Source organism: Sinocyclocheilus anshuiensis, unplaced genomic scaffold, assembly GCF_001515605.1.
Source record: "Sinocyclocheilus anshuiensis isolate Anshui unplaced genomic scaffold, SAMN03320099.WGS_v1.1 scaffold1635, whole genome shotgun sequence".
NCBI classification, from domain to species: Eukaryota; Metazoa; Chordata; class Actinopteri; order Cypriniformes; family Cyprinidae; genus Sinocyclocheilus; species Sinocyclocheilus anshuiensis.
Window position 1 is genome coordinate 698523 of NW_015549682.1, and position 25964 is coordinate 724486.

The following is a 25964-nucleotide window of genomic DNA, read 5'->3' on the forward strand; positions in this document are numbered from 1 at the left end:
GTGGCATCCATAATTGTAATCGCGATTAGAGATTAGATTAATTAAGCAGCCCTACTTAGTGTGAAAGGCCCAATTTGATGATTTGACCAATTATTGCTTCCGACCAATGAAAATAATTAATAATAATTATTGGCACACTGGTTGGAAAAAAAACTTGCTTTGTCGCACCGCGATTGATCGCGCACAATGTGAATCGCTCCATATGGTTTTATTGTATTGATTCAAGAACATCATTGCTGTGTATATTCGCATTCGTATATTAATCACACTTAGTGTGAAAGGCCCAATTTGATGATAGGCCAAATTTGACCAATTATTGCTTCCAACCAATGAAAATAGTTCCAGTACAGCCAAACCATCAGGCTGAGTGACACCAAAAAACACTATAATGAACTCTGAAAGTCAGTGATAAACTGTGTATTATAGCAAATCGAAAGGATTTCCCCCTTTGTTTAAAGGGGTCATATGATGCGATTTCAAGTTTTCCTTTCTCTTTGGAGTGTTACAAGCTGTTCGTGAATAGATAAGATCCCTGAAGTTGCAAAGACTAAAGTCTCAAAACCAAAGAGATATTCTTTATCAAACTTAAGACTCTGCCACACCCCCCTAAAACGGCTCATTCTAACACACCCCCACATATCTACCTCACTATGTGGGAATATTTACATAATGCCGCCCAAATGTGCACGTAAAGAAAGAAGGCGTGGTTTCAGTAACAGCATTTTCACTCCTCTCAAGCGCTGTTCCTGCTCACCTCTTGAGATGTTTTGGTGTGAGAGACAAAACTCCGACAAAAACCTCAGATTTAAAAGAACACCTTTCTTGCCAGAAACACAGTATAAGTGATGCATTTTATAATTAGAAAATATGGCATTTTGCAAAGTTAGACATATTCACTAAAAATACCCGATTATTATATTTAACATTCCCTGCAAGAAAACATACAGATATTTATTTGTGTAGACAGTAGGGACACCAATCTTAATGTTGCGTATCCTATGTGAATTGACCATAAACATTACAGATGCACTCAGTAACAATTAATTTACAGGCATTCAATTACAAAAGATCCTTCTGACTGATAATCTTATTATCGTATACGCCGTATACGATAATCTAATAATAATTATATCAGAGTATTGTAATACTCATTTGTTGATATTTGTAAGTATAGTCTATCAAAACTTCTTTTTTTCATGATAGTTGTTAGTAATGTGTCTTCAATGATAAAGATGCCTGTTGTCAAACAGGTCCCAGAGTGTTTTTCCATACTCGCATGTTTCTTCATCTCTGTAGTCAGTGTGTTCCAGGTCTGGTGTGGATTAGTCACAGCCTGGAAACTGCTTTTGTCTGTCAGGATTTAGTTTTGCCCTTTGGTTCCTTAAGTAGCTCACTACTACTGCACTTATTTTTTTTTGCACACATTGTACTTTGTATTGTACATCTTGCAGAATCAAGCAAATGTTAAACATTTGACCAAAAATAAGAGGGATTATACAAAATAGGGCCTTTCACACCGCTTTAGTTCCAGAACTAAATGTACAGTACTAAAGTACTGGGACGATTTTCCACAAACTATTTCCAAGTACCATTTAAAGGGTTGCATTCGCACCGACAGTGTGTACTAAGAAGTGACGTAAGCCGGTCGACAGCGTCGTCATTTGTGCGCGGCGTTCAACAACAGAAACAAAGAAGAACAACATTAACAACAGGAGGATGGAGGACGCTGTGATCGGAGCTGTGTTTTTGTTGTGTCTCGCGGGTTTCACAATAATGGACATGGAAAGTCGACGTATACGTAAAGCGACTGAAAGAACGGAAAGGAGGACTAAGAATCTCCAACGACAACTGGCAGTGCTACATTTGCTACAAGTGCACTTCAGCGTCCGTCCATCTATCGCTGTTCTCCATACTTGCGAAATAAGTTGACACAATGTTTACAGTATGTTTACACGGTGTTTTAAATCATGGTGGGTGAGGGCGTTTTCATACGCGTTTGGCCAATCAATGTCTACCTACGTCACAATTCGTACCAGTTGTGCTGGTTAGACCCTGCTCCGGAGTAGGAGCTAATTTGGTTCTCGAAAAAGGCAGTCCGGTACTAAAATCGCACCCAGTTCCGGCGGTGCGAAAACGCCAAAAAGTGGGTAGTTCCACAATTAGTATATATATATATATATATATATATATATATATATAGCAAAATTATTTTGTTGCTTCTTGCATGTTTTGCGACTGACTCATGTATGTCATTTGCTCTGCTTCATGGGAGTGGGCGGAGCTAAAGATCTCTTTTGGCACACTCATTCGCCGTGAGAATCTGATTGGTGGAATTTTCTGTACAGCATCATGGGTAATGTAGTTTTTCACCACGAATTCCAGTATTAAATACAATCATTTAAAAAAAAATGGTGAATTAATGCGATCAGATGGGTTCAACAAAAGCAAATACAATCGATTCACAACCTCAGAGCTCACAACAGCTCTGTCTTTTAAGGTTTATCAGTTAATGTTAAAAATGTATTTCCCAGTGGAGAAAATGAATGGAGTTTTTACTTCTGAAACCTGACTGTTGCGCTCTATACTGTACCAGGTGAGCTAATGAGCAAGTTTACCATGTACCACATGGAGCTAGTTATGTGATGCAGACAACAAAATGTATTTGTTTACAAATACTGCACTATGGTGAAAGGGGTTTAAGGTCATAACATAGTATTGTTCAATAATCTGTTCCTTTAACTGTAATTTGTGTGTAAAGGAATTAAAGTTGTTGGTGTTTTACTGACACTAATATTCATTTAATCTGAAAACTGTACTGAATTGTATAGTTACATTTTTGGAGTTCTGCAGAAATGTAGCTAGAGGCAAGTTTTTCCAGTGATAAACAATGTTAAAATGATGCAAATTAGAACCTCATGCATCTTCCCAGCTCGACAGAGATCAACAGGTCAAATCATTTCTATGCCGCTAGCATCACAAATCCAAGTGTTGGTGAAATTGCAAAAATAATGAATAATTCATTTCCAAAAAGTTTCATAAACACTCCCCATATGCCAGTTTTCAACCCCCAAATCGGACAGTCCCGACCCAAACTCATGCCTTCGATGTGAGTCACTGTCACTGTGTTGGGCTTTTTTAGATGCTCGCATAAACAGAGCAGTTTTTGATGATGCCACAAAATCATCGTGCGTAGGTAAACTGTTGTTTTTGCCTTGTGGTGCATTTTGGCACAAGTGCTTTCTTTCTGATGGTAAGAATTCCTCAAACAACAGCGAAATTTAGAGGCTGAAGTACTGAGATGAAAAAAAAAAAAAAACTTTAAAAAGACAAACATTGCATTTTAAAAGAAGCTTAACCCCCTTCCAATACATCTTAAATCCTTTTGGAAAATACAGTACAACACCGTAAGCTCTGCATTGTTCTGTATATTGGATTATAGGCACTTGAGAGCAGTTTGCACATTTTCCTTTTCTTCTGAAGCTACTTGGCGTCCAGTAATAAGGGAAGAAAATCACAAAAAAAAGACAAGGAGGCTCAAGAAGTCCCTGCTGGGTCTACTGTGGGACTTCTCATACTTTTCTAAAGATGACACCATCCTTTTCTCCTCTCCACCCATTTTTCCGTCTGAGAAATCCCCCGTGGAGTCCGGGACACAATGGGGGCCGGTCGTGGGGGAGTGTGTTGGATTTGCATGCAGCTGTTTGCTGTTCCTGAAGCCACAAAGGCCAATCAAATTTGCATTAATGGAGGGTGACAGGCAGGAATCCTGCTGGAAGCGGCCCTCACACTCGCACGCTTGGGAGACATTCTGCCTAAATGGTCACTGAGTGGGGATCTTTCCACGAGGAAAGTTAGAAATGATTGAAAATAGTAGCAAAACTGGAAAACAAACAAAAATGACCTGCTTTTTAATGGTCTTAAAGACATGCAGGTATACATTTAATCTTATATGTCATAAATAGGGAATATTATGCATATATGTATGTGTATGTGTGTGTGTGTGTATAAATATATGTAGAATATATTCTATAAATATAAAGAAAATATGTATAGAAAATTATTTCTTTATTTATTTAGTTAGTTAGTTAGGTAGTTAGTTAGTTATTAAACATCTCAGCTAAGACCTCTTTTATTATTTTTTAGTTTTTAAATCTAATTATTATAATGGAGACAGAAATATATTACTGTTGTAACTTACAGTTGTACTGTTAAGTAAAAAAACAATATTTGATCATTATAAAGATCATTTAACTCTACAAGTTACCAATGTTTATGCCTTAAGTTCTTCACTTTTAAATGGTCAAATCCTAAAGCTTTTATTTTGAGGAATTTCTGTCAACTTCTGTCCACAGAAATGTTGGAAATTATGCAAATGTGTAAATGAAGTGAACCAAAATGCATTCCAGAAATGCATGAACTCAGAGCGCATACAGAGATGGAGTTGGTGAGAAAAGTTTACTGTGAGCCGAGTTGCTTTGAGACCCTGAAACACTGGGGACAAAAATAAATAAATAAAATAAAATAAATAAATCATTGTCAAGAGGTCTTACCTGCAAAAAAATAAATAAATAAAATAAAAAATAATATAAATACAATAAAAAAATAAATAATTGGAAGAGGTCTTACCTGCATAATAAATAAATTAAATAAAGTTCTGTTGAGCAGCAGAAAATGGGGTATATTGTGAAACGATATTGGCTATGCTGGCTTGAGCCCACAGCAAACACCAGGAAGATGCATAAGAAAACTACTTTTCCAGCCACTGACCAGAATTCCTGATAAAATTCCAAGTCAAGTCCAATGGAACAGGATCACAGCTAATTACAATCCAGCTAGAACTGTTGCCATGGCAATGCATGGAACATTGCATGTAATGTATTATGTATGGCATCGGATTCCCCCTTAACATGAGTTAAGTTAAAAGAAAGCGTGAGATAAAGAGCCACACACTTTGGCAGGCTCGTTTAGGGCGACTGTTACTGCTTTCCCAGCTTTGATGTAAATCTCGACTGCTGCTGGCAGAAGGTGAGTTTGAAAAACTGTGCTGGTTTGTGGAAATAAATATCGACTCTAGAGAGCCAGTGAGTGGAGCAACATTGTTTGAGACGGCAGAGTATGACAACAGAAAGCTCAACTGAAAGCCTGTGTACTTTGCACTGTTTATCTGTGCACGTCTTTCCAAAGAACACCAAAAGCTCATTATCAAGATAAAGTCAGGTTCTCTGCCAGTGAAATGACACATGCATGCTACAAAGGACACAGTGAAGTCTTGCCCACATCGTTTTCCAGTAAGTATCATCGTTTCACTCGGAAATGCATCACATTAGTCAGGGATACTGAACAGTCGGCTGGTCGTTTTGCGAAACAAACCCTGAGGCTTGAGTCTGAGCTCAATGTCTCAACAACACCACAAAATTGAAGTCAGCCGGCTTAGAAATGCCTTACTTATGGTTATCTCTGCATGTCATACTGGATACAAAATAAATAAATACATAGCCGTAAATGCATAAATCTTACACAAACACCAACACATTCTCTCGAAACTGCCAGTTGAAATACCTTAATGTTCTTCTAGTTTAAGTGTTTATAATATTTACAGTTGGGCATGTGTTAGTTTTCATAAAGCAAAGTATAGGTGGATTTGCAGCATTAGTGAACATATATATATTGTACAATAGAACATGCTTCTCAAAGTTATATCAGTAATACGGAATGCTAAATTATAATTTTAGGGGAAAAAAAGGAATTTTAAAAAATATCACTCAATTTTTCTTCCATGTTTAAATTTAGCAAATAATTCAGCAGATAATAATTATTGACCCAGTCTCCCAATTAGAGCACATTTGTCTATATGTCTATATTAAAGGGTTAGTTCACCCAAAAATGAAAATTAGGCTGCGTTTTACTCAACCCCGAGGCATCCTAGGTGTATATGACTTTCTTCTTTCAGACGAATCCAGTCGGAGTTATATTAAAAATTGTCTTTGATCTTTAAAGCTGTTTAATGGCACTCAGCGGGTGTTGCATGCATCAGTCCAAAAGAAGTTAAATAAAAATCGCCCATCCATAAAAAAAAGTGTCTCACGCGACTCCGGGGAGTGAACAAAGGCCTCCTGTAGCGAATCGATGCGTTTTTGTAAGAAAAATATCCATATTCAAAACGTAATAATCACTTGAATCTAGCTTGCGCTCACGGTTGTAAACGGAAGCAGTTCCGGGCGGATGACGTATGAGGTCGGCTTTGCGCATGCGCCGCTCAGAAGTGACGCACGCGGAAGCGTAGCAGAGAGATCAAAACAAAACAATGGTCAAGAATTAGAAGTACAAGATGAGGATTTGTAAAGAAGAATGTCAGAGGATTTCGGTATAAGCCAAGAGGAGACTTGTTTTCCTTTGCTAAAGTAAACAAGTAACTTTGCTTCCTTTGATCCTGTTAAGAAACGTTGGTTTTCACGAGACTCACCGGCACATGCGCAGCGCTGACCTCATACGTCATGCTCCCGGAGCTGCTTCCGTGTACAACTGTGAGCGCAAGCTACATTAAAGTGATTATTATGTTGTGAATATGGATATTTTTCTTACAAAAACGCATTGATTCGCTACAGAAGGCCTTTGTTCACCCCCCGGAGCCGTGTGAGACATTTTCTTTTATATGGATGGGCGATTTTTATTTAACTTCTTTTGGACTGATGCATGCAACACCCGCTGAGTGGCATTAAACAGCTTGAAAGATCAAAGACAATTTTTTATATAACTCCGACTGGATTCGTCTGAAAGAAGAAAGTCACATACACCTAGGTTGCCTCGGGGGTGAGTAAAACGCAGCCTAATTTTTATTTTTGGGTGAACTAATCCTTTAGGTATTTTCTGTAACCAGATAACAGATCAGATCTATTTTCAGCGCAGTTTTAAAAAAAAAAGTCTTAATTTGCTTTTTTCACAAATTGAGACCTTAAATGATCTGAAATCAGAGCAGAAAGTCTTACATTCATAGTCATTTCATTAAATGTTGCATGCATTGCAAAAAATAAAAAATAAATACATGAATAAATGAATAAATATTAAAATAAAATAAATTCTTCCTCAGTATTTTCCCCCCACTTAAATCAAGACACATTTACCCGAGAAGCAAAATGAAGTCTCGTTTTCTGAGAAATAGAACAAAATTATGCTTAAAACAAGAACAAATATTTGTTAATGTGACAAAAATACTGAAGAAGAAGAGCACTTTTTTTTTTGCAGTGTGATCAAAAAGTACAGTATAAGTTATTTCAGTATTTTATTTTTTTGGTATAAATTGAATTGAAAAGTAATGGCAATCTATTGAAAATTGTGATTTCAAGTGTTGAAGCATTGCAAATACAAGACATTTACACTTAGAGACCATATCAATGTATTGTGTCTCTTTTATCCTTTTCCTTAAATTGTGTACTTGGTCTAAAGAAGGTCTTGAAGTTTACCTTCATAAAACCTGCAGAAACCCTGTATTAGGGCTGCACGATAAAAAAATTACAATGATCTATTCATGCATAATGTAGATTAAACGCAAAAGTCTACTTGCTTTCTCTTTACCGTGTTTTTACACCGTTTGTGCAGTGTTGAGCATTGTGGCTTCACTAACTCACTGCCTGCTGAATGTGGATGGGATGAGAGTGAGAGATGGAAATCCTGGAGTGGATCCAGAGCAGCGTATTCAGTCCTCAGAGTCTCAGTCTGTGAGGGCAAAGCGCCACATATCCACCCTTCTGTCTGAATCTCTCGATAAAATAAATAATAATACTGCGGGGATTTATGTTCTCTATTCATTTCCACTCACAAATACTTGAGTAAAGATATGCAGAGGAAAGATATGCAACAAAAGCTTTGAGTACTTAAATTGAAATGAACGCAGTGTGTGTCTGCTGGGTGTTCAAGGTTTGCTTTGCATTTGAAGTATAAAAGCAGAGCGTGTGATGGGATGAATGCTGTGTTGATGAAGGCACATTGACAGACAATTGACTTTTGACGCATGCACTGTGACGTAATTCAGCTACATCAGTGCATGTGTTATAACAAGCACAGAAGCCATTTTTTCATGAAGGTCTCTAGATGATACATGACTTCTGTGTTTGTCATAATGCATGCACTATGTAAGTTTTGCTTCTGAAAGGGAAACCCCTACAAATGCATATGCAATACGTTCAGCCGCAAAAATAACTGCCTTTTAATTGCTATTTATTCACTGCGGGTCTTTAGTAAATCCTGACAGTAATTTTTAAAGGGGTCATATGATGTTGCTAAAAAGAACATTATTTTGTGTATTTGGTGTAATGAAACGTGTTTATGCGGTTTGAGGTTCAAAAAACACATTATTTTCCACATACTGTACATTATTGTTCCTCCTCTATGCCCCGCCTTTCTGAAACGCGTCGATTTTTACAAAGCTTATCGGTCTGAAAAGCGAGGTGTGCTGTGGTTGGCCAGCTATCCAGTGCGTTGTGATTGGCCGAATACCTCAAGCGTGTGACGGAAATGTTACGCCCCTCACCATACTGTGAGGCCGTGTCCGGCCGGAGCGACGAGACAAAAACATTAAAACCCATTATAAACGATACAGATCTTCTTTATGCACCAAGAGCTTGTAACACTCCAAAGAGTGGAAAAAGGAAAAATTTAAATCACATCATATGACCCCTTTAACTCCAAAAGAGGGTTTGTGTTGCTGCAAGCTGATAGGAAATCTGACCTCAAGTCTGTGGCCGCTCGTTGAATCATACAGTAACAAGTTATGAAATTTGGCACACAGTTAGTGGACAGTCCCAATGTAAACTACATGTCTCTGCTTGCATATTTTAAACCATGTGGTCCAGAAACCTCATTGTAAAGAATAACAATATCTCAAATATTGCACGGCAACAGAAAACGCCTCTTTATGTTTTGGTTAGTAATATCAGCTACTTTATCCTCCCACACTTCACAATGTTCCCTGCATCTTAGGGAAATCTGACCAACCATATGGTCATAACCATAGCTTTTGCATGGCAGTCTTTAATAGTCATATCTTATAGTATGATGGCTTTTTGCGAGGATGCAAAACAAAATGGACAAATGCACAAATGTCGTCTCATTTATTAGTGACATACATTAATAGATATCAGACAACATTTCTCTATTTTCGTCGACATGTTTATATGGTAAATTGTAAATTTGCTGCACCAAAATAAATATGCTGACCCATCTACTTCATACAGGACTCAGGAAATCACGCTGATGCAATTTAAGAATAATATTATGACATTACTCCGAGAGCTGTAGACATAATGCATGCTAAAAGTGCAGTCTGTAATTTTAGAAATGACACCAAACCAAGTTATTACTTCATGCAAGAAGGTAATGTCCAGTATTTAATGCTTTTGTGGTTAAGAAAGTGAAAAAAAGGCATGATTAAAAACACATATATGTGACCCTGGAGCACAAAAGCAGTCTTAAGTCGCTGGGGTATATTTGTAGCAATAGCCAACAATACATTGTATGGGTCAAAATTATTGATTTTTCTTTTATGCCAAAAATCATTAGGATATTAAGTAAAGATCATGTTCCATGAAGATATTTTGTAAATTTCCTACTGTAAATATATTAAAACTTCATTTTTGACTAGTAATATGCATTGCTAAGAACTTAATTTGTAATAAAACAGAAAGCAAGATTTTCAAAAGTGTCTGCCAGTTCAAATACGAAACTGTTTTTAAACCGGTTGCACTCAAAGTCTTTCACAAAGATGCACTGTTTTAGGTTTTTCTGTGTTCAGTGTTGGTGGGCCATTTAAGCTGAAATCGATCTTAACAAACTATACATCAATGGAACGATTATTTATTCAGCTTCAGATGATGTATAAATCTCAATTTCAAAAAATGTACCCTTAAGACTGGTTTTGTGGTCCAGGTTCACACACACACACATATACATCCACAGGATCGTCTGTGAATAAGATGTCAAATTTCAGGGATCAGTCCTCAGGTTGAGTGTGTGTGTTCAGTGTTGGTGGGCCATTTAAGCTGAAATCCTCTGACCTGTGATCTGCCTGTCTTTCCTCCAGCCTTCAGTCGTGCAGCGCTGCCGTTCGGTCTGGTGCGGAGAGAGCTGTCGTGTGAGGGTTACCCCATCGATCTGCGCTGCCCGGGAAGTGATGTCATCATGATCGAAACCGCCAACTACGGCCGCACAGACGACAAGATATGCGACGCAGACCCCTTCCAGATGGAGAACATTAACTGCTACCTCCCGGATGCATATAAAATCGTATCTCAAAGGTAAAAGACTGTTTGCCAAGCATTGCCTGTAGTCCAAATGTGGATGCTATTTCCTCGTTTGTAGATACTGAATTTCGCTCAGCAGATATCGTGTGCTTGTTTCTGAAAATCTCTAGAGTTTTAACATGCAAACTCAAGTTCAAATTCTTCCAGAGTTCTTTTATAAATAAACACCACCTGCGTTAGTCCACTTTAATTCGTCCAAACCTCATTAGGGTTTGACATATTCCATTCTGTCACTGTTAGTTTGGAATTTGAGGGAATACTCCTCAAAATGAACCATATGCTTTTGCTTTCAGGATGGCCTAAATTTGACATTTAATTTCTTCTTTTGCACGAGGTGGTCATATACTTGAAATGGCAGAGCCTTACAGTGTACCTGCGGTCCTGAGTAAATATCTGCTCTTTATATTAGTGGCTCTCTGAAGGCTCTCTTGTCTGAGTAAATGTGTGAACTCACACACAGACTGATGACTGTCTAAACCTAAAGCATCTAAAGCAAACCAGATATTGTGGCTACTTTGATTTTGTGCATTCAATTCACATTTTTTCAGTTCAGTTCACATTTATTTGTGTAGTGCTTTTCACAATACATGTCATTTAAAGGTTTCTACATAACAGTTAATTCACCTACCAAGTACAGTTTTCCCAGCTCTGTTTAAATCCATTTCATGTAATTCTCAAATTCTTTTTCACAATTTTAATAGCCAACAATATTTGTAGGCCATGTTGTTGGTTAACAGCCAACAACTGTTTCTAGCCAAACCTAGAAACAGTTAGTGTTTCTAGGCTTCACATTTTATATGTGAGCTGTTAAAATAACAGGCTTGTCTCACTCTTGTAGCTGATTGTTCCTCCCAGTTTGTCCTGGACATACTTTTTGGACTATATAATAGTAAGATTAACCATCATGATGCATTCGGGTCTGTTTTGACCTGGAAGAGATGGATAGAAAATTCTTACAGATTAAAAAAAATACGGTTAACCACCAGATCCTCCTGTCAACCCTATAGGCAAAGGGCATCTCAGGAACCGCACTCCAGTGGTTTGAGTCTTACCTCTCAGATAGGTCCTTCAAGGTATCTTGGAGAGGTGAGGTGTCCAAGTCACAACATCTAACTACTGGGGTGCCTCAGGGCTCAGTTCTTGGACCACTTCTCTTCTCTGTCTACATGGCATCACTAGGTTCTGTCATTCAGAAACATGTTTTTTCATAGCACTGCTATGCTGATGACACTCAACTCTACCTCTCATTCCATCCTGATGATCACAAAACTCATGATCCAGCACAGTTTTAGCATTGGTAAAATTTAAAATGGGTAAAAGATTTCAATACAAGCATTTCAGTCAAATACAGTTTATGCAATATGTTAAACTTTTAACCCGCAGGGGAGAAAAGATACAGCCAGCAGCAACCGTTTAAAAGTCACCCAATTCCACGGTAAAACCACAGACTTGGCAACCCTGGTGCTAACCCTGTTCCGGAGCTATCAGGGTTTAAAGAGACAATAACCCAAGGTTAAACAGTGTGAAAAGCCCAAAAACTGGAAGTTTTCTGGAAGAGAATTTGAAAGTCCTTTAGGGTTTTCTGCCCTTTTTTTACTTTTCTGTTTTATATTCCGCGTCAGAATTACTTGCAGTTGGCCTTGAGTTAGAATTAATGATTTTTTTTCTTAATTAATAAATATTTTCCCCCTGGATAGCCTAAAGCTAAAGTATCTTGTGGTTAACATGAGGATGTGTAAGCATGCATTAACACAGCTGCACTTCAGTGCATGCAGAACATGATGCAAGGAAGGTGCAATTAACAAAAATGATACAAGACTTCTTCATGCAGAAGCAAATATTCATAAGCTCGATGGACACATAACTAATCTAGAGGTGTGGGGGAGTCATGTAAGGTGCTAATGTGAAGTTAAAACTGTGTTGAAGAAGATATTTTGAAGAATATGTGTATGCAAAGAGTCGTAGGTCCCGATTGACTTCCATGGTATGAAAAAAAATCCCAATGAAGTGGGAACCAGAAATTGTTTGGTTACCAGCATTCTTTAAAATATCTTCAAAACAGTAAATGATGACTGAATTTTCATTTTCGGGTAACTGTCCCTTTAAGTGAACACTTCTCTGAGGAGTTTTGTGCATTAATTGATTTCATTGAATGTTGTTCGGTGTTTCAGGTGTAACAATCGGACGCAGTGTGTTGTCATCACTGGCTCGGACGTCTTTCCAGATCCGTGTCCTGGGACATACAAGTATCTTGAGGTCCAGTATGAATGTGTGCCATACAGTAAGTGATCTTACAAATATTCTGAAATATGGCTCATACCAAAAAATAATAATAACAATTTTATCTCGTTTATTTTACTGTAATTTTTTGCAAAGTAATTGTAGAACAGTAAAATGCTGAAATGTAATATTATGGAATTTGGTATGGCATATAACATTTAAGTTATTTTTTTTTAAATAATAATAAATAAAACAACCCTAAAACTTCATCTGTATGTGGGTCAAAGATGATACGTCCCATTTTGGTGTCCGCATCAAATTAAGTTTACAAAAGTGATTTTATATACAGAAAAGCATATTAAACGCAAGTAAAGTGTCTGCTTTAATGTTTTAAATAACTTTTATAAATAAAATGTCAATATGTGGGTGAAATAATGTTCCATTGTCATTCATAACAGATATATTTATGTAAAAATAAAACAACATATTTATTCTGATCTGTACTTAATAAAATATATACAAGAAAAAGTGATCCTACTAAATTTGATTATATTTTATATACAAACCTAGTGGTTTGAAGGTAAGTGGCAAAGATTGGTAAAGATTTAAAATTGCAATCAATTAGTATTTTTAGGGCTGCACTGTCCTCTGACGATTCAGTAAATATGCAGACACAATTTTTTGCAGTGTAAATCATGGTAAAAATGTGTGATAGTCTATTAAAAATAAATAAATAAATGAATACAAATAATGCTATATTAAACTTTTATTGTTTTGATGTTGAAACCCCCTTTTCGTCTTTGACCCATGTTTTGATGTTGAATAAGTAATAGCACCCCACACGTAATATACCGCTTCAAACATACATAGTAAGCTTACTAACAGCTTTTATCCTTATATAATAGCTCTGTTCCAAAACATAGTGAGCTGCTCTTCTTAGGAAGCATCGTAAATGAAAACACACATCCTAAGTGATTTCAGACTCTCTTCATGCGCAGCAACTCTATCAACAGTCACAATTCATGTTACCAAGAAAATCACACAATAACCTAATAAGTGCAAAAATACAAAACACAAACCCAAGAGTACACTTATTTGCGGTGTAATACAGACTAATACATTTATTTATGTACAGTATATGTTTGTGTGTGTATGTATATATATATATATATATATATATATATATATATATATATATATATATATATATACAGTGGTACCCACTGTATATGTGTATATATATATATATATATATATATATATAAAATGAATATAAATACTCTATACAGTAAGCAGCTCATTAGGATTTGGAACCGAGCCATTGTCCGTTTCAGCGTTTAGCTTCGTGCCGTTGTTTCTCCGTCAGTGATTAAATGGAAAGGTGTTTACTCTGTGTTTAATATCTTCAGCTCAGCTTTTGGATTTCTAATTCTTTGTCCCGTTTTGCAGCTGATGGCCGTTGTGTCCTTGAGAAATAAAATATTCTGTCTTTTCTACAGATGCTTTGTTTCTTGTGTTTGTCTCTCTATTGAAAGCCTCTAGTTTTTTTTCAGATGGATGTCAGAGGACCATGTCCTGTTTGTGGTGACCAAAAATTTTGGCTGTGATTTTGGCTGAGACTGATATGTCTTTTGAAAATCAAATATTTCTTTCTCTCTGTATTTATTTAATTTTTTTTAGTAATTACATTAACTTTTTCAGTAGCATTTTAAGTTAGGAACCAATTCTCACTATTAACTAGTTGCTTATTAGCTTGCATACTACTAGCATATTGGCTGTTTATTAGTACTTATAAAGCACATATTAATGCCTTATGCATAACCATATTCTAGATCCTTAATCCACCCCATACCTAACAACTACCTTACTAACTATTAATAAGCAGCAAATTAAGAGTTTATTGAGGCAAAAGTCAAAGTTAATAGTTTGTTAATAATGCGAATTGGTCTCCAAACTAAAGTGTGACCATTTTTTTAAACTTTACCACTTTGTGGCGGAAAATAAAAGTGCTTAGGATAAAAGCGTCTACTAAATGTAAAATACTTTCATTCAACAAGGATGCATTAAATTGATCAAAACTGACAGTAAATGCATTTATGATGTTAAATGCTGCTCTTTTGTCGGTGCCAATAGCCTCGTGGTTAGTGTGTCGACCTACAGCGCAACTGCGCTCACGGCGACCCGAGTTCGATTCCTGTCTCGAGGTCTTTTGCTGATCCCACTCCCTCTCTCCTCCCAGTGCTTTCCTGTCATCTCTCTCTACTGTCCTATCTATAAAAAATGCATAAAAGGCCCATAAAAATATCTCTAAAAATAAATAAATAATAACAAATGCTGCTCTTTTGGAATTTCTATTCAACAGAGTATCCTGTGATAAAAATTTATCAGTTTCTACAAAACTATTGTGCAGCACAACTGTTTTCAACATTGATAATAATGAGAAATGTTTCTTGAGCAGCAAATCAGCATATTAGAATGATTTCTGAAGATCATGTGACACTGAAGACTGGAGTAATGATGCTGAAAATACAGCTGCGCATCACAGAAATAAATTACATTTTACTACATACTCACATAGAAAAGTTATATTACTGTTTTACTGCATTTTTTATCAAAAACATGCAGCCTTGGTGAGACATAAAATCTTACAGACCCCAAACGTTATTTCTCCTACATGATATCAAGATGGAGATCTATCGAACCCAAGCCCAGAAAATGTTAGGTTGGAGGTTAAAATGTTACACTTCACACATGGATATTAAACAGAAATCTTCAATGCCTTATATTGTATATTATTGTCCATTTCCCAAGGTCATGCGTGCAATTTTTATGATGAAATACTTTCTAATTTCCCAGTTTAATGTGCAGAGCCAGTTGTAAGTAAGCTGTCTTTCAGTTGATCCCCTGCAAAGTGCAAACACTGTGGGGTTAACAACAAATTACCTTTAAGTGTCTAGTCCAACCCAACTTTGATTCAGCCAATGATGAGACTAAAGTGGGACCTTTTTGTTTTTAAGACAGGAAAAAACAGCTTGAAAACCTGTTTGGAAACATTTTTTATGCCATTTTATTCAATGCTACTAGTAGCAGAACAATCGTACGCTTCACGTTAAAGTAAGATAAGCTCTTTGACACAGTTGGTTCATGTACAATGAACTTTGGTTGAATTTTATTTGGCTTTTTCCTTCAATGATATTGATGGGAGAGAGAGGCCGACTGTCTGTAGCCATCTGCATGTGATATGCTGTTCACCACAGACTTTGCATTTCCAACTGGTTCAACACCAACCAAAGACGGGCGCGTTTGGCAAAGGCCTCGCTCTCGTATTCGTTCCTCAGTGACATGAGCGAAGACTCTTCTCTTTGGCTCTCATCCTATCTGTCCTGAACAGCATTGCCATCCTGTTCCCTCGACCTCCGTGTCCTTTCCTCCCACCTCTCATGTGTCGTTGGTTCTTTCCTCAGACATAATCCATGTATGTGTGTTTACTTTCAAAGGTATGGCTTTTGCGACCAATCTGACAAACCCTCCCCATACTGTCGACGTAAAAGAACCGTGAACGTAGATATTCCAAAATGAATGTTATCTGTCCATTAGCATTGTTTCTCTCATCTTTTTTCATTTACAGGACTTTTTTTGCCGTCCTCTTTTTTCCCTCTTGTCTGTTCCTCTCAGTTACGCTTGTTTGAAAACCATCTCAAGGGAGCAAGGCCACCTCAAAACAGAGTCTCACTTAACCTCTCGTTTTCTTTCGACTATGCACGCAACACCAGTTATCACACTGCCAAAGTGAAAATGTGGTACATTAGCTTCTGAAAGCCATGTTTTACTTAAACACACCCAAATAATTGGACCTAAAGTATGCATAGTAGGTATTGGAGTGCATTGTAGAGTGCATTCCTGGTTCGTTTTCTAACTCTAGTTCTTGAACTTTCTTCCCAGTTTTTATTTGCCCTGGGACTCTGAAAGCGGTAGGAGATCCAGCCTTTGTCTTTGAGGCGGAACAGCAATCCGGAGCTTGGTGCAAAGACCCCCTGCAGGCGGGGGACAAGATCTACTTCATGCCGTGGACTCCGTACCGCACTGACACGCTCATAGAGTATGCCTCACTCGATGACTTGCGAAGCGGCCGACAGACGACTACCTACAAACTTCCACACCGTGTTGACGGAACCGGATTTGTGGCATACGACGGGGCCATCTTCTTCAACAAGGAACGCACGCGAAATATTGTCAAGTTTGACTTGCGGACTCGGATAAAGAGCGGGGAGGCCATAGTCGCAAATGCCAACTACCACGACACCTCGCCGTATCGCTGGGGCGGGAAAACGGACATTGACTTGGCAGTTGACGAACGGGGACTGTGGGTTATCTACGCTACAGAACAGAATAACGGACGTATCGTTCTCAGCCAGCTCAATCCTTATACTCTGCGCTTTGAGGTCACTTGGGAGACCGTCTACGACAAACGCTCGGCCTCCAATGCCTTCATGGTGTGCGGCATACTTCACGTGGTCCGTTCCACCTATGAGGAGAATGAAAGCGAGGCCAGTAAGAGCCAAATTGACTATGTGTATAACACCAAACTGGGGCAAGGGGAGTATGTAAATATCCTCTTCCCTAACCAGTATCAGTACATCGCAGCTGTGGATTACAACCCGAGGGATAATCAGCTATACGTGTGGAATAATTTTTACATTCTGCGATACAATCTGGAGTTTGGGCCACCCGATCCAGATGAAGGTAAGACTCATTATGGTCTTTATGGAGTCTGATTTGTCTGCAGAGCGTAGGCTGTTATGGATGATTTAGTTTTAATGTTGAGTACTGTAGAGAGTCCTCTAAATCAAAATAGCTGAAGTGTATGGGATTATCGTTTTGTGTGATTGTCGCAGTGACTGCTTGTGAAGGCATATTATGGCAGTGAGCCAAGCAAGGCTCTCATTCGCTCGACTCGAGTGGCTGATGAGTCTTTGCAGTCCTATTCCCCTTTATTTTTTCCGTAACCCTGTAAATCTCACCCGTAAACTCAGACCGGGAGCTGCAGGGGGATCTTCACAATTGGCATGTGTCACAAAAGCATATGAGAAGCCTAGAAGAAAATTATCTCAACTTGTTCCAATTGGAATCTGATTAATTTCCAAGAGAATGGGATTTCCAATACATTTAGACAATCTCAATATCATTTGGTGTGTGGTAAAGGAACATGCATAGCATGTGCATGGAAAGATGCAGTTATCATTGGCTGCAAAAAGGCTCAAGGAATGACAGCGCTACCAAGCGTAGACCTCTAATTGCACAGTATGTTAACTAAGCCTAGCTTTGACCCTGCTTAAGAAAATCTATAGTCTAAGCTAGTTGCCTTTGCTTTCTCCAGAAATGTGTTAAAGCAATAGTCATTGCATGGCCAAATGCATGTATCATTGCCTCACAACAAGGCTTGAGAAATTACTTGCCAGAGGAGAAAAGATCAGTCATCAAGAGCCATTAATTGTGATTGTGAGCCATTAGACAACATTCTTCTGTTAGCAAGAAGAATAATTAAACAGAAACACAATGTTATTATTTTTGTGCCAAATACCCTGTGCATGCAAGAGTGTATTTTATGTGCAAAAAGGCGTGCCCATGTGTAAAGAATTATTGTATTGTAAAACCGTGTATCTTTTTGCAAAATGTGACACTTTGTTTCTAAAAAAAATGTACCCAGTCATCAATATTTCCCCCTCATCCCTCATAGGTTGAAAATCTGGTGCAAAAGCTATGCGCCGTTGAGCATGTGAGCAGTGAAAGCTCTGAGCACACAGAGTATGTATGAGGAGAGAAAGCCAGTGAGATCTTGCACATGTACTGCAGTCACAGAGATCTCAGAATTGTGTTCAGATGTTGACATCAGCACATTTTTTGATGAACATTTCTGTTAGAATTTAATGCTTAAAACTGAGTTCCCATGTATGTAAAATACTTTTGCGTGCTTACAATATCCCCTTGTGTGTACAGAGTTGTGGCACAAAAGTGGCTCCATAAAAACTATGGTAAGTGGTGGCACTGGTGCCTGCTGTTCTTTAGCAGCACCTCCCCTTTTGACTAGGTCTGATTGTTTCCATTTCTGTCTGCTGTCCTCAGCCGTGTGCATGCAAAGGTCGAGCCTTGAAATTCCAAGATCCCCCCCCCTTCAAGCTACAATTAAGTCGACGCACCAAATTTTAACTGGCCCACCATGCATGACAGGGAATGCATGCGTTCAGCCTATTTTCACTCTGGCAGTCACATGTAAATGTAATTAACATCTGAATTATCATAATTGGCGTTAGTGGGTGATCAGGGCAGTGCAGCAAATTTGGGATGGTTTTGAATTGCCATTGAGAAGCCAGTGGTTTTGTTGAGTTTGGTTGTTTTTGCCATACTTTAATTTACTAAGTTAAGTCTGCAGTATTGATTTAAATTTTGAGCTACTGGGTCGAATTTCACAGGAAATTCCAGGCTTGCTTCATTCATTCTTGCAGGTTTACATCAAGTCTTTAAACACTTGTCCAGCTGCTATATCCCGTTTTTGGTTGTGGAGTGGTTGTACCTTGTTGCTACATTAATAGTGTTGTGCTGGGACCTCTGGCAAATCACCCTTGGTCAAAACAAAGAGCCCTTGAGCTGTGGAGGGTCTGAAAGTGACAGAGACCATGACAACACAAAATCTGAACCACAGACTCAGATGTGATACTTGCAGTCGCTGCCAAAAATATTGATACCCATGTTTATTTGTTCCACAATTTCTTTTAGAAAGCGTTAGAAAGTTGATCTAAAAATAATAATAATTTTACAAATCTTAATTTACTAAATGTAAATCTGATTAATGAATAAAGTTAGATTTTAGTTTAAATATAAATTTGAATGTAAACAATCAGATTTTGAATAAATCAGGTGAAGGATTCAATGACTCACCCATGAAGATAGTGAGTCACCTTGACTTGAATTGCTTTTTTTATTTTATGATGATCCCTGAGGTCCTGTTAATGTTTATTTATGCCACCTCAGAGCTGCATTAGAGAGCTTCTGTAAATGCCCCTAAATGCCCCTTTAGATGCAGTGCAAAGATGCTGATTTTATTTGATTGGTAGCAGCCCTATAGTGTTTTATTATTCTAATTGAATTAAATAAAATGTAAAGATTTGACAGATGACGGATACATTTAATAAGGTTATAAAAAGCCATTATAAAGGTAAAAAATGCCCCTGGAAATCAATTTAAGGGGGCAAATATCGTCCCTTAATGGGAATGTTAATTTCCGTCACTACTGTGGTTATAAAACCAGAGCTTAAACTAGGACATCTGCTGTGTTAATGAAAGTATAATTAGACGTTCCTGTTCACAGTAGCATAGCTTTACATCAGTGAGCTTGTGCTGAACATACACAAAGCACTTGTTTGTTGCCATTAAACCTCAGGTAATTTAATGTTAAATATAAAATATTTCTTCTCTGATTGCTCAATATTAAACTGTTATATTTCAGTTCTCAATGTTGCAGTAAAATATTTTTCTTCGAAAGAAAATGTAAATAGTGTCTCTTTAGTGGGAATGAAATCTCTAAGCCTGATCTCTGAGTGCAGAGATAAAATGAGTTGCTTGCATTAATATTCACAGGGAACGCAGCGAAGCCCCACAGCAATACCTGCCCGCAAAGCATCTGTAGAATTTAAAACCATTCCAAACTGATGACGCGAGATGCGTCTATGGGAGCCATTAAATCTCATTACCAGACTTTATGAGCTGCGTATTAAGCCTCAACTGTGAGTTGTACTTTGGGTAATTACATGTTAGCACAATTTCCAGCTTTTAAAAGAGTACCAGGGACACTGTTGTGCTCTTTAACTGCTGTAACAACACCCTGAAATGCTACTGCGAGTCGAGGAACAGAGAGTGTTAAATCTTTCGTAACAATCCTCCTTTACAATTCTCAGAATTCCATGAGGGCACAGACGGATTTGAAGCACGTTTGATTTATAAGGGAATCAGTGTGAAATGAGAAGCGTGCTATAAAAAAGCGGCTCGAACCATAATGGAGGACTGAGCTTTTCCCAATGTGTCAAACTTGTCAATATATACGACAAGATTTCTGTTTATATTCCATTTCTAGCTAGAAATCATCTCCTGTCACTTCACACAAATTCGTTTGATAATGAAATCTGTATAATAATGTTAGCGAGCCAGTCTTATTTTTGTTGTTTTTTCAGTGCTGAGCCTTCATATCAAATGTGAAATGAAAATGCACGTGAAAGGTGTGTTCAAATCAAGACTGACAAAAATATATTGGGCTAAATGAAGAACAAATGGACCTTAGTGTGTCTAATTTGACATTCTAACTCATTTAATCTTCTCTTTGTCTTTTCTAAATCTGTTATTCCGGTCTATTTATTTTGAGGAACGCGTGAAGAGCACCATTACAAAAATCTACGTCTAGATTGTCCAAACAAATTGTTGGAGCCAGATGCGCTTTTTAATGACAGAATATACAAAGCACAATAGTAATACATGAAACACAAATATGGGTATGCTGTATGAACATTTGCCTACTGAAAAAGCAAAGTTACTTTGTACGGTGAGCTTGTCAGTTTTTTGGAGTTAGACCATCAAAAAATATTTGAGTTTTGGTTCATATATCAGAGCACTTGGTGGCACAGAAAACAGTATTGATGACTTGTACTCCACAGTAGAGTTTGGATGGGTACATTACATTTATTAGTACATTATTCCAGGTCCGCTCCGCTCACGCTGGCTCCCACAGCTTTGACATTTTATCCACAAAATCCAGCAGGTAGAAGGCAATGAGGATTTTCCGCTCTCGTAAGGTTCTGTCCCGCACTGATGTCATAGGTTAAAGGTTCGTGTTGCACCCTCTATTGTACGAGCAGGAATTTTGTGCTTCCTTCAACCTGATGCATATTCGTTCCACTCTGATGTGAAAAGACCATTCATCTGCGATTTAGCTACCTCATTTTTCACTCATTTTCACAGGCCTTAAAGGGATACTCCACCCAAACATGTATGTGACTCCACCCAGATGTATGTGACTTTCTTTCTTCTGTGGAACACAAATGGAGATTCTCCATATAATGTCAGTATATGGATCCCTGAAAGTTAAAGTGTCAAAAACCACATAAAAAGAAATAATCCATACGACTCCATTAGCTGGTTTAAGCTGGAAGGAGCTGGTTTTAGCTGGTCTGCCTGCCTGCCTGACCAGCTAAAGAAGTGGTCAAAACCCCTTTAAAAGCAGCCTGCACACCAGCTATGACCAGCTAAATCCAAGGGCACTTGATGAATCATTGTCTTCTGAAGCAAAACAATAGGTGTGTTTGAGAAAACTATAAACAATCGCTTTCAAGTTTACCAGGTCACATGTTTAATATTTTTTTGTTGTTTCTCATCATAAGACATTGATTTATCAACTGGGGACGTATGGATTACCATGATTTCCATTGCATTATTTTTCTCTGAAACTCCATTTCCATTCCACAGAAGAAAGGAAAGTCATATACATCTGGGATGGTATGAGGATGAGTAAATGATGAGACAATGTTCATCATCTCTTTAATGGGCATTTACGGGATTCTCAAACTTGGAAGTCGTCGTAGGTGCATAAACATCTATAATGATGAACAGGAGACTATTTTTGCATTCCCATTTCCTCCAACAGAAAAATTCCATGATGGCCTTTTCCATGAAGGATTGATTACAGCTGTCTGATGAGAGAAAGATGTCAAATTCATCACATCATCACAGTTGGTAAACCATGTTTTTTTTTTCTCGTTGAATGCTATGTTACAATCAATGCATTAAGCTCCAGATGTCAAATTAATTGTGAGCATCAATTCATATTAACTGTAAGCACAGAACGAAAGAGTCTCGTGACTCATCGGTGAAGCATTATATATTCAGAAAAGAGAGCAAGTCAAAAGGAAGGAACCAAATGCATTTTTAAACTCTCATTGATGGCTCTTTCTTGAAAGAGAAGCTACTAATAATAATAATAAAATGCATTAAATCCTGACACTTTAACTTCTCATTTTGACAATTTAAAGGGGTCATATGATGCGATTTCAATTTTTCCTTTCTCTTTGGAGTGTTACAAGCTCTTGGTGCATAAAGAAGATCTGTAAAGTTGCAAAAACTAAAGTCTCAAATCCAAAGAGATATTCTTTATAAAAGTTCAGAGTCAGCCACGCCTACCTAAAACGGCTCGTTCTAACACGCCCCCACATACCTACCTCACTATGTGGGAAGATTTGCATAACGCCGCCCAAATGTTCACGCAAAGAAAGAAGGCATAACTTTTATTCTCGCTGTAGTATTGTTGCCGCCACCGCCATGTCATGAAGGCGCTGTGTGCTTCGTTGTGAAAGCGAAACTACTTTGTTTGGCCTTCCAAAAGAGGACGATATCGCTTCGTCATGCCTGGAGCTGATCCGTGCTGGTTGCTGAGGAAATACTTCAACTTCGCGCTGTCAATCCCCGGGGTCGTCACATGTAGTTGCCGCAGGCATCACAATATGGTAAGGGACGTGACATTTCCGTCTCACGCTTGAGGAATTCGGCCAATCACAACGCACTGGATAGCTGGCCAATCAGAGCACAACTCGCTTTTTCAGACCGATGAGCTTTGTAAAAATCGACGCGTTTCAGAAATGCGGGGCATAGAGGAGAAACAATAATGTACAGTATGTGGAAAATAATGTGTTTTTTGAACCTTAAACCGCATAAACACATTTCATTACACCAAATACACAAAATAATGTTCTTTTTAGTAGCATCATATGACCCCTTTAAAGCCATTTTAAATGATGCACACGGACCATTTTGTCTTTAAAAAAGGTAAAAATTCGGAATCTGATGAGGCAATAATTGCTAGGAATTTTCAGAAGTAAAGAGGAAGAAATTCAATGTCCCACAGAACCTAAATTGTGTGTAAAAGATGTAAAAGGCACAAAGAGCCTATAGCTACCACTGAAATGACATTTGTTTGGTTCATTTTGTTTTAATACATAAAGTCATAAAATATAGCTTACTTAAAGCCAGTTTTGGTGCATATCAGCTTAATAAGAGAATAAAATGTGGTTTTGAAGGCCACTGTCCTCTGGGAATATCTCACAAGGGTGCCTCTGTGTGTTTTGAGTTTCAACATAACACATTTTGAGTTGAATCGAAGCATTCGCAGAAAACAAAACCGAGAACAGTGCGCAAGAAAAAAGGGAGTATTGTTCTGGTTTTTTTTCCCCTTCGCCTCCTCACTGTTTGCCTGTTTTTCATTCTCCTGCTTCACATTCGCAGTGTATTCCTAGAGGCAGTGTCAGTCCCGAAGTTAATAAGCCACATTTCCACTCTCTTTGGTCTTTAGCACACATACATCAGCGTTTCTAAATGGAGTCTCTGACTTGGGCACCAATCCGTCTGGTTTTTATGTGCCTGCGGCTATTCACAGGGACTCACCAGTCAACCTGCTAATGCTGTCGTTTAGCAATGGAGCGTTTGACACCTGTTAGTCTGTGGTGATAAGTGGAAATGTAATGCCTGTGTGGGGTCTAAAGCTTTAAATCTTTGAAGAGATTCTACAAAAAAGGTGTTTCTCTTGATGAAGCAGTTCATAAATCAGACTGAAGCGCCTGAAAGGTTTGCGGCGCGAGCATCACAGATCACAACAGCAAATCGTCATCACTCCTAAGCAGGCATTAATTAAAAATCATGCCATAGTACTTCAAAAAGACGTTTTGCATAGTACATAATATCTTTAGTGTCCTGTTGTGGAAGCCATTGGTAAGGAACGAAAAACTCCATTTGATGTTGGATAAAGGAGAATAAAAACTGGGGGCCAGTTCTCCTCTGGCAGCAGTGTTGGGGAAAGTTACTTTTAAAAGTAATACATTACAATATTGCGTTACTCCCTAAAATAGAAACTAATTACACTACTTGGTTACTTTTTATGGAAAGTAATGTGTTATGTTACTTTTGTGTTTCTTTTTCTTATCTGGGCTGGGCTTGCTTGTTTGTTTTTAAAATAAATAATAAAAAAAAAAATCTACTTTTTGGCAATTGTAAAAGCCCTTGCACACCAAAAGTGAAATGAATAAGCCTCAGGCTGAAGGAAATGTACATTCACATCTGTACAGTAGAGGGCGCAGCTCAAACAAACCTTTCTGCTTTGCTGCCATTCAATAAATGGAAAAAAAAAAAAAAGTAACTGGTGTTGCTTATTTGACAAAGCAATATTTTCTTGTAAATGTAAAGTTAATGTAAGTTACTTTACAAGTTACTTGAAAAAGTAATCTGATTGCGGAAATTGTAATGCTTTACCCCCAACACTGTCTGGCAGTACAGTCCAAATGTAATGTCAGCAATTACGTGGATGCATTACTGCATTTATTGAACTGTAAAATTAGAGTGTAAGTGTTTTTGAGCTCCATTTAAGATTGAATGGTAAAGTGCAGCTAGATCCGAAAGCAGTAGCAGTTTATCTCTACAGTATGTGGTCTATTATCAACGGCTGAAGAGATGCAGATGTTAATCTACTGAATGTTTCCCCATTGGTTGCTTGGCACAGGTTGCAATTTGTAGACGTTGGACAGGCGACAACAATCTGGGCCTGGATCTGGCAGGCTCTAGATCCCTTATTATAAGTAGGATGAGACTAGTACTTCAGATTGTGCTTTGCTAATAGTTTAGTCAGTTAGGAAGAAGATTAATGAAGGTTAATTGTTGGTCTTTAAGCATTGCTATTGCTATCACTCATACTTACAAATTGAATAGGGCTGCCCCGAATAAAGATTTTTCTAGTGAACTAATTGTTGTTCATTTAAGCCATTAAGCCTGGAACACACCAAGCCGATGATCGGCCGTCAGACAGTTTTTGTTCGTTGGCCGACTAAGTCGACTATTCATGTGTTTATATTAATTTAATTACTTAAAAACATATACTAGGGGGTAGAGGTTGACCGATATGGGTTTTTTCTCTGGCCGATGCCGATATTTAGAAATCAGGGCAGCCGGTGGCTGATATATGATGCCGATTTTTTTGGCCAATATTTGGGCCGATTTTCTTTTTTTTTTTTTTCTTCATCTCATAAAAGTGAGTTTGAGTAAATTATTATTGCAGGGTACAAGATAGTAAATAGTAAAGTAGCCTAATTCAGATTAATAATACATGGCTCAAAACTTAAGCACCTTCTCAAAACAGTTCTGAAGCATGCTTTTTGTTTATGTTTGCTGACAGACACCAGTGTTTCCCACAGACTTGCAAATGCAAATTCATTCTCTGCCAGCAGGAGGCGCTGTTGGAGCGGGAGATATAGCGGTTTCCCCGGTAATAGCTGTAATCAAATAAGCACTGCGCTTACAAACGCTACTTTATCAGGCATTACAGGAAAGACTAAATGAAAATGACATCGAAGATTTTCTGAAGACGGT

General features: G+C 37.9%; 1 protein-coding gene across 5 annotated transcripts in view; it reads left to right on the forward strand.

Moving 5' to 3' along the window:
* The window catches only part of adgrl2b.1 (adhesion G protein-coupled receptor L2b, tandem duplicate 1), a 110070-nt gene that overhangs the window by 27089 nt on the left and 57017 nt on the right, over nt 1-25964 (forward strand). For all 5 annotated transcript variants that reach the window (XM_016449703.1, XM_016449702.1, XM_016449704.1 and 2 more), the window contains exons 3-5: nt 10076-10289; nt 12467-12576; nt 16458-17258. In XM_016449703.1, coding sequence (XP_016305189.1) covers nt 10076-10289; nt 12467-12576; nt 16458-17258 — 1125 coding nt within the window. The remainder of the gene's footprint in view (nt 1-10075; nt 10290-12466; nt 12577-16457; nt 17259-25964) is intronic.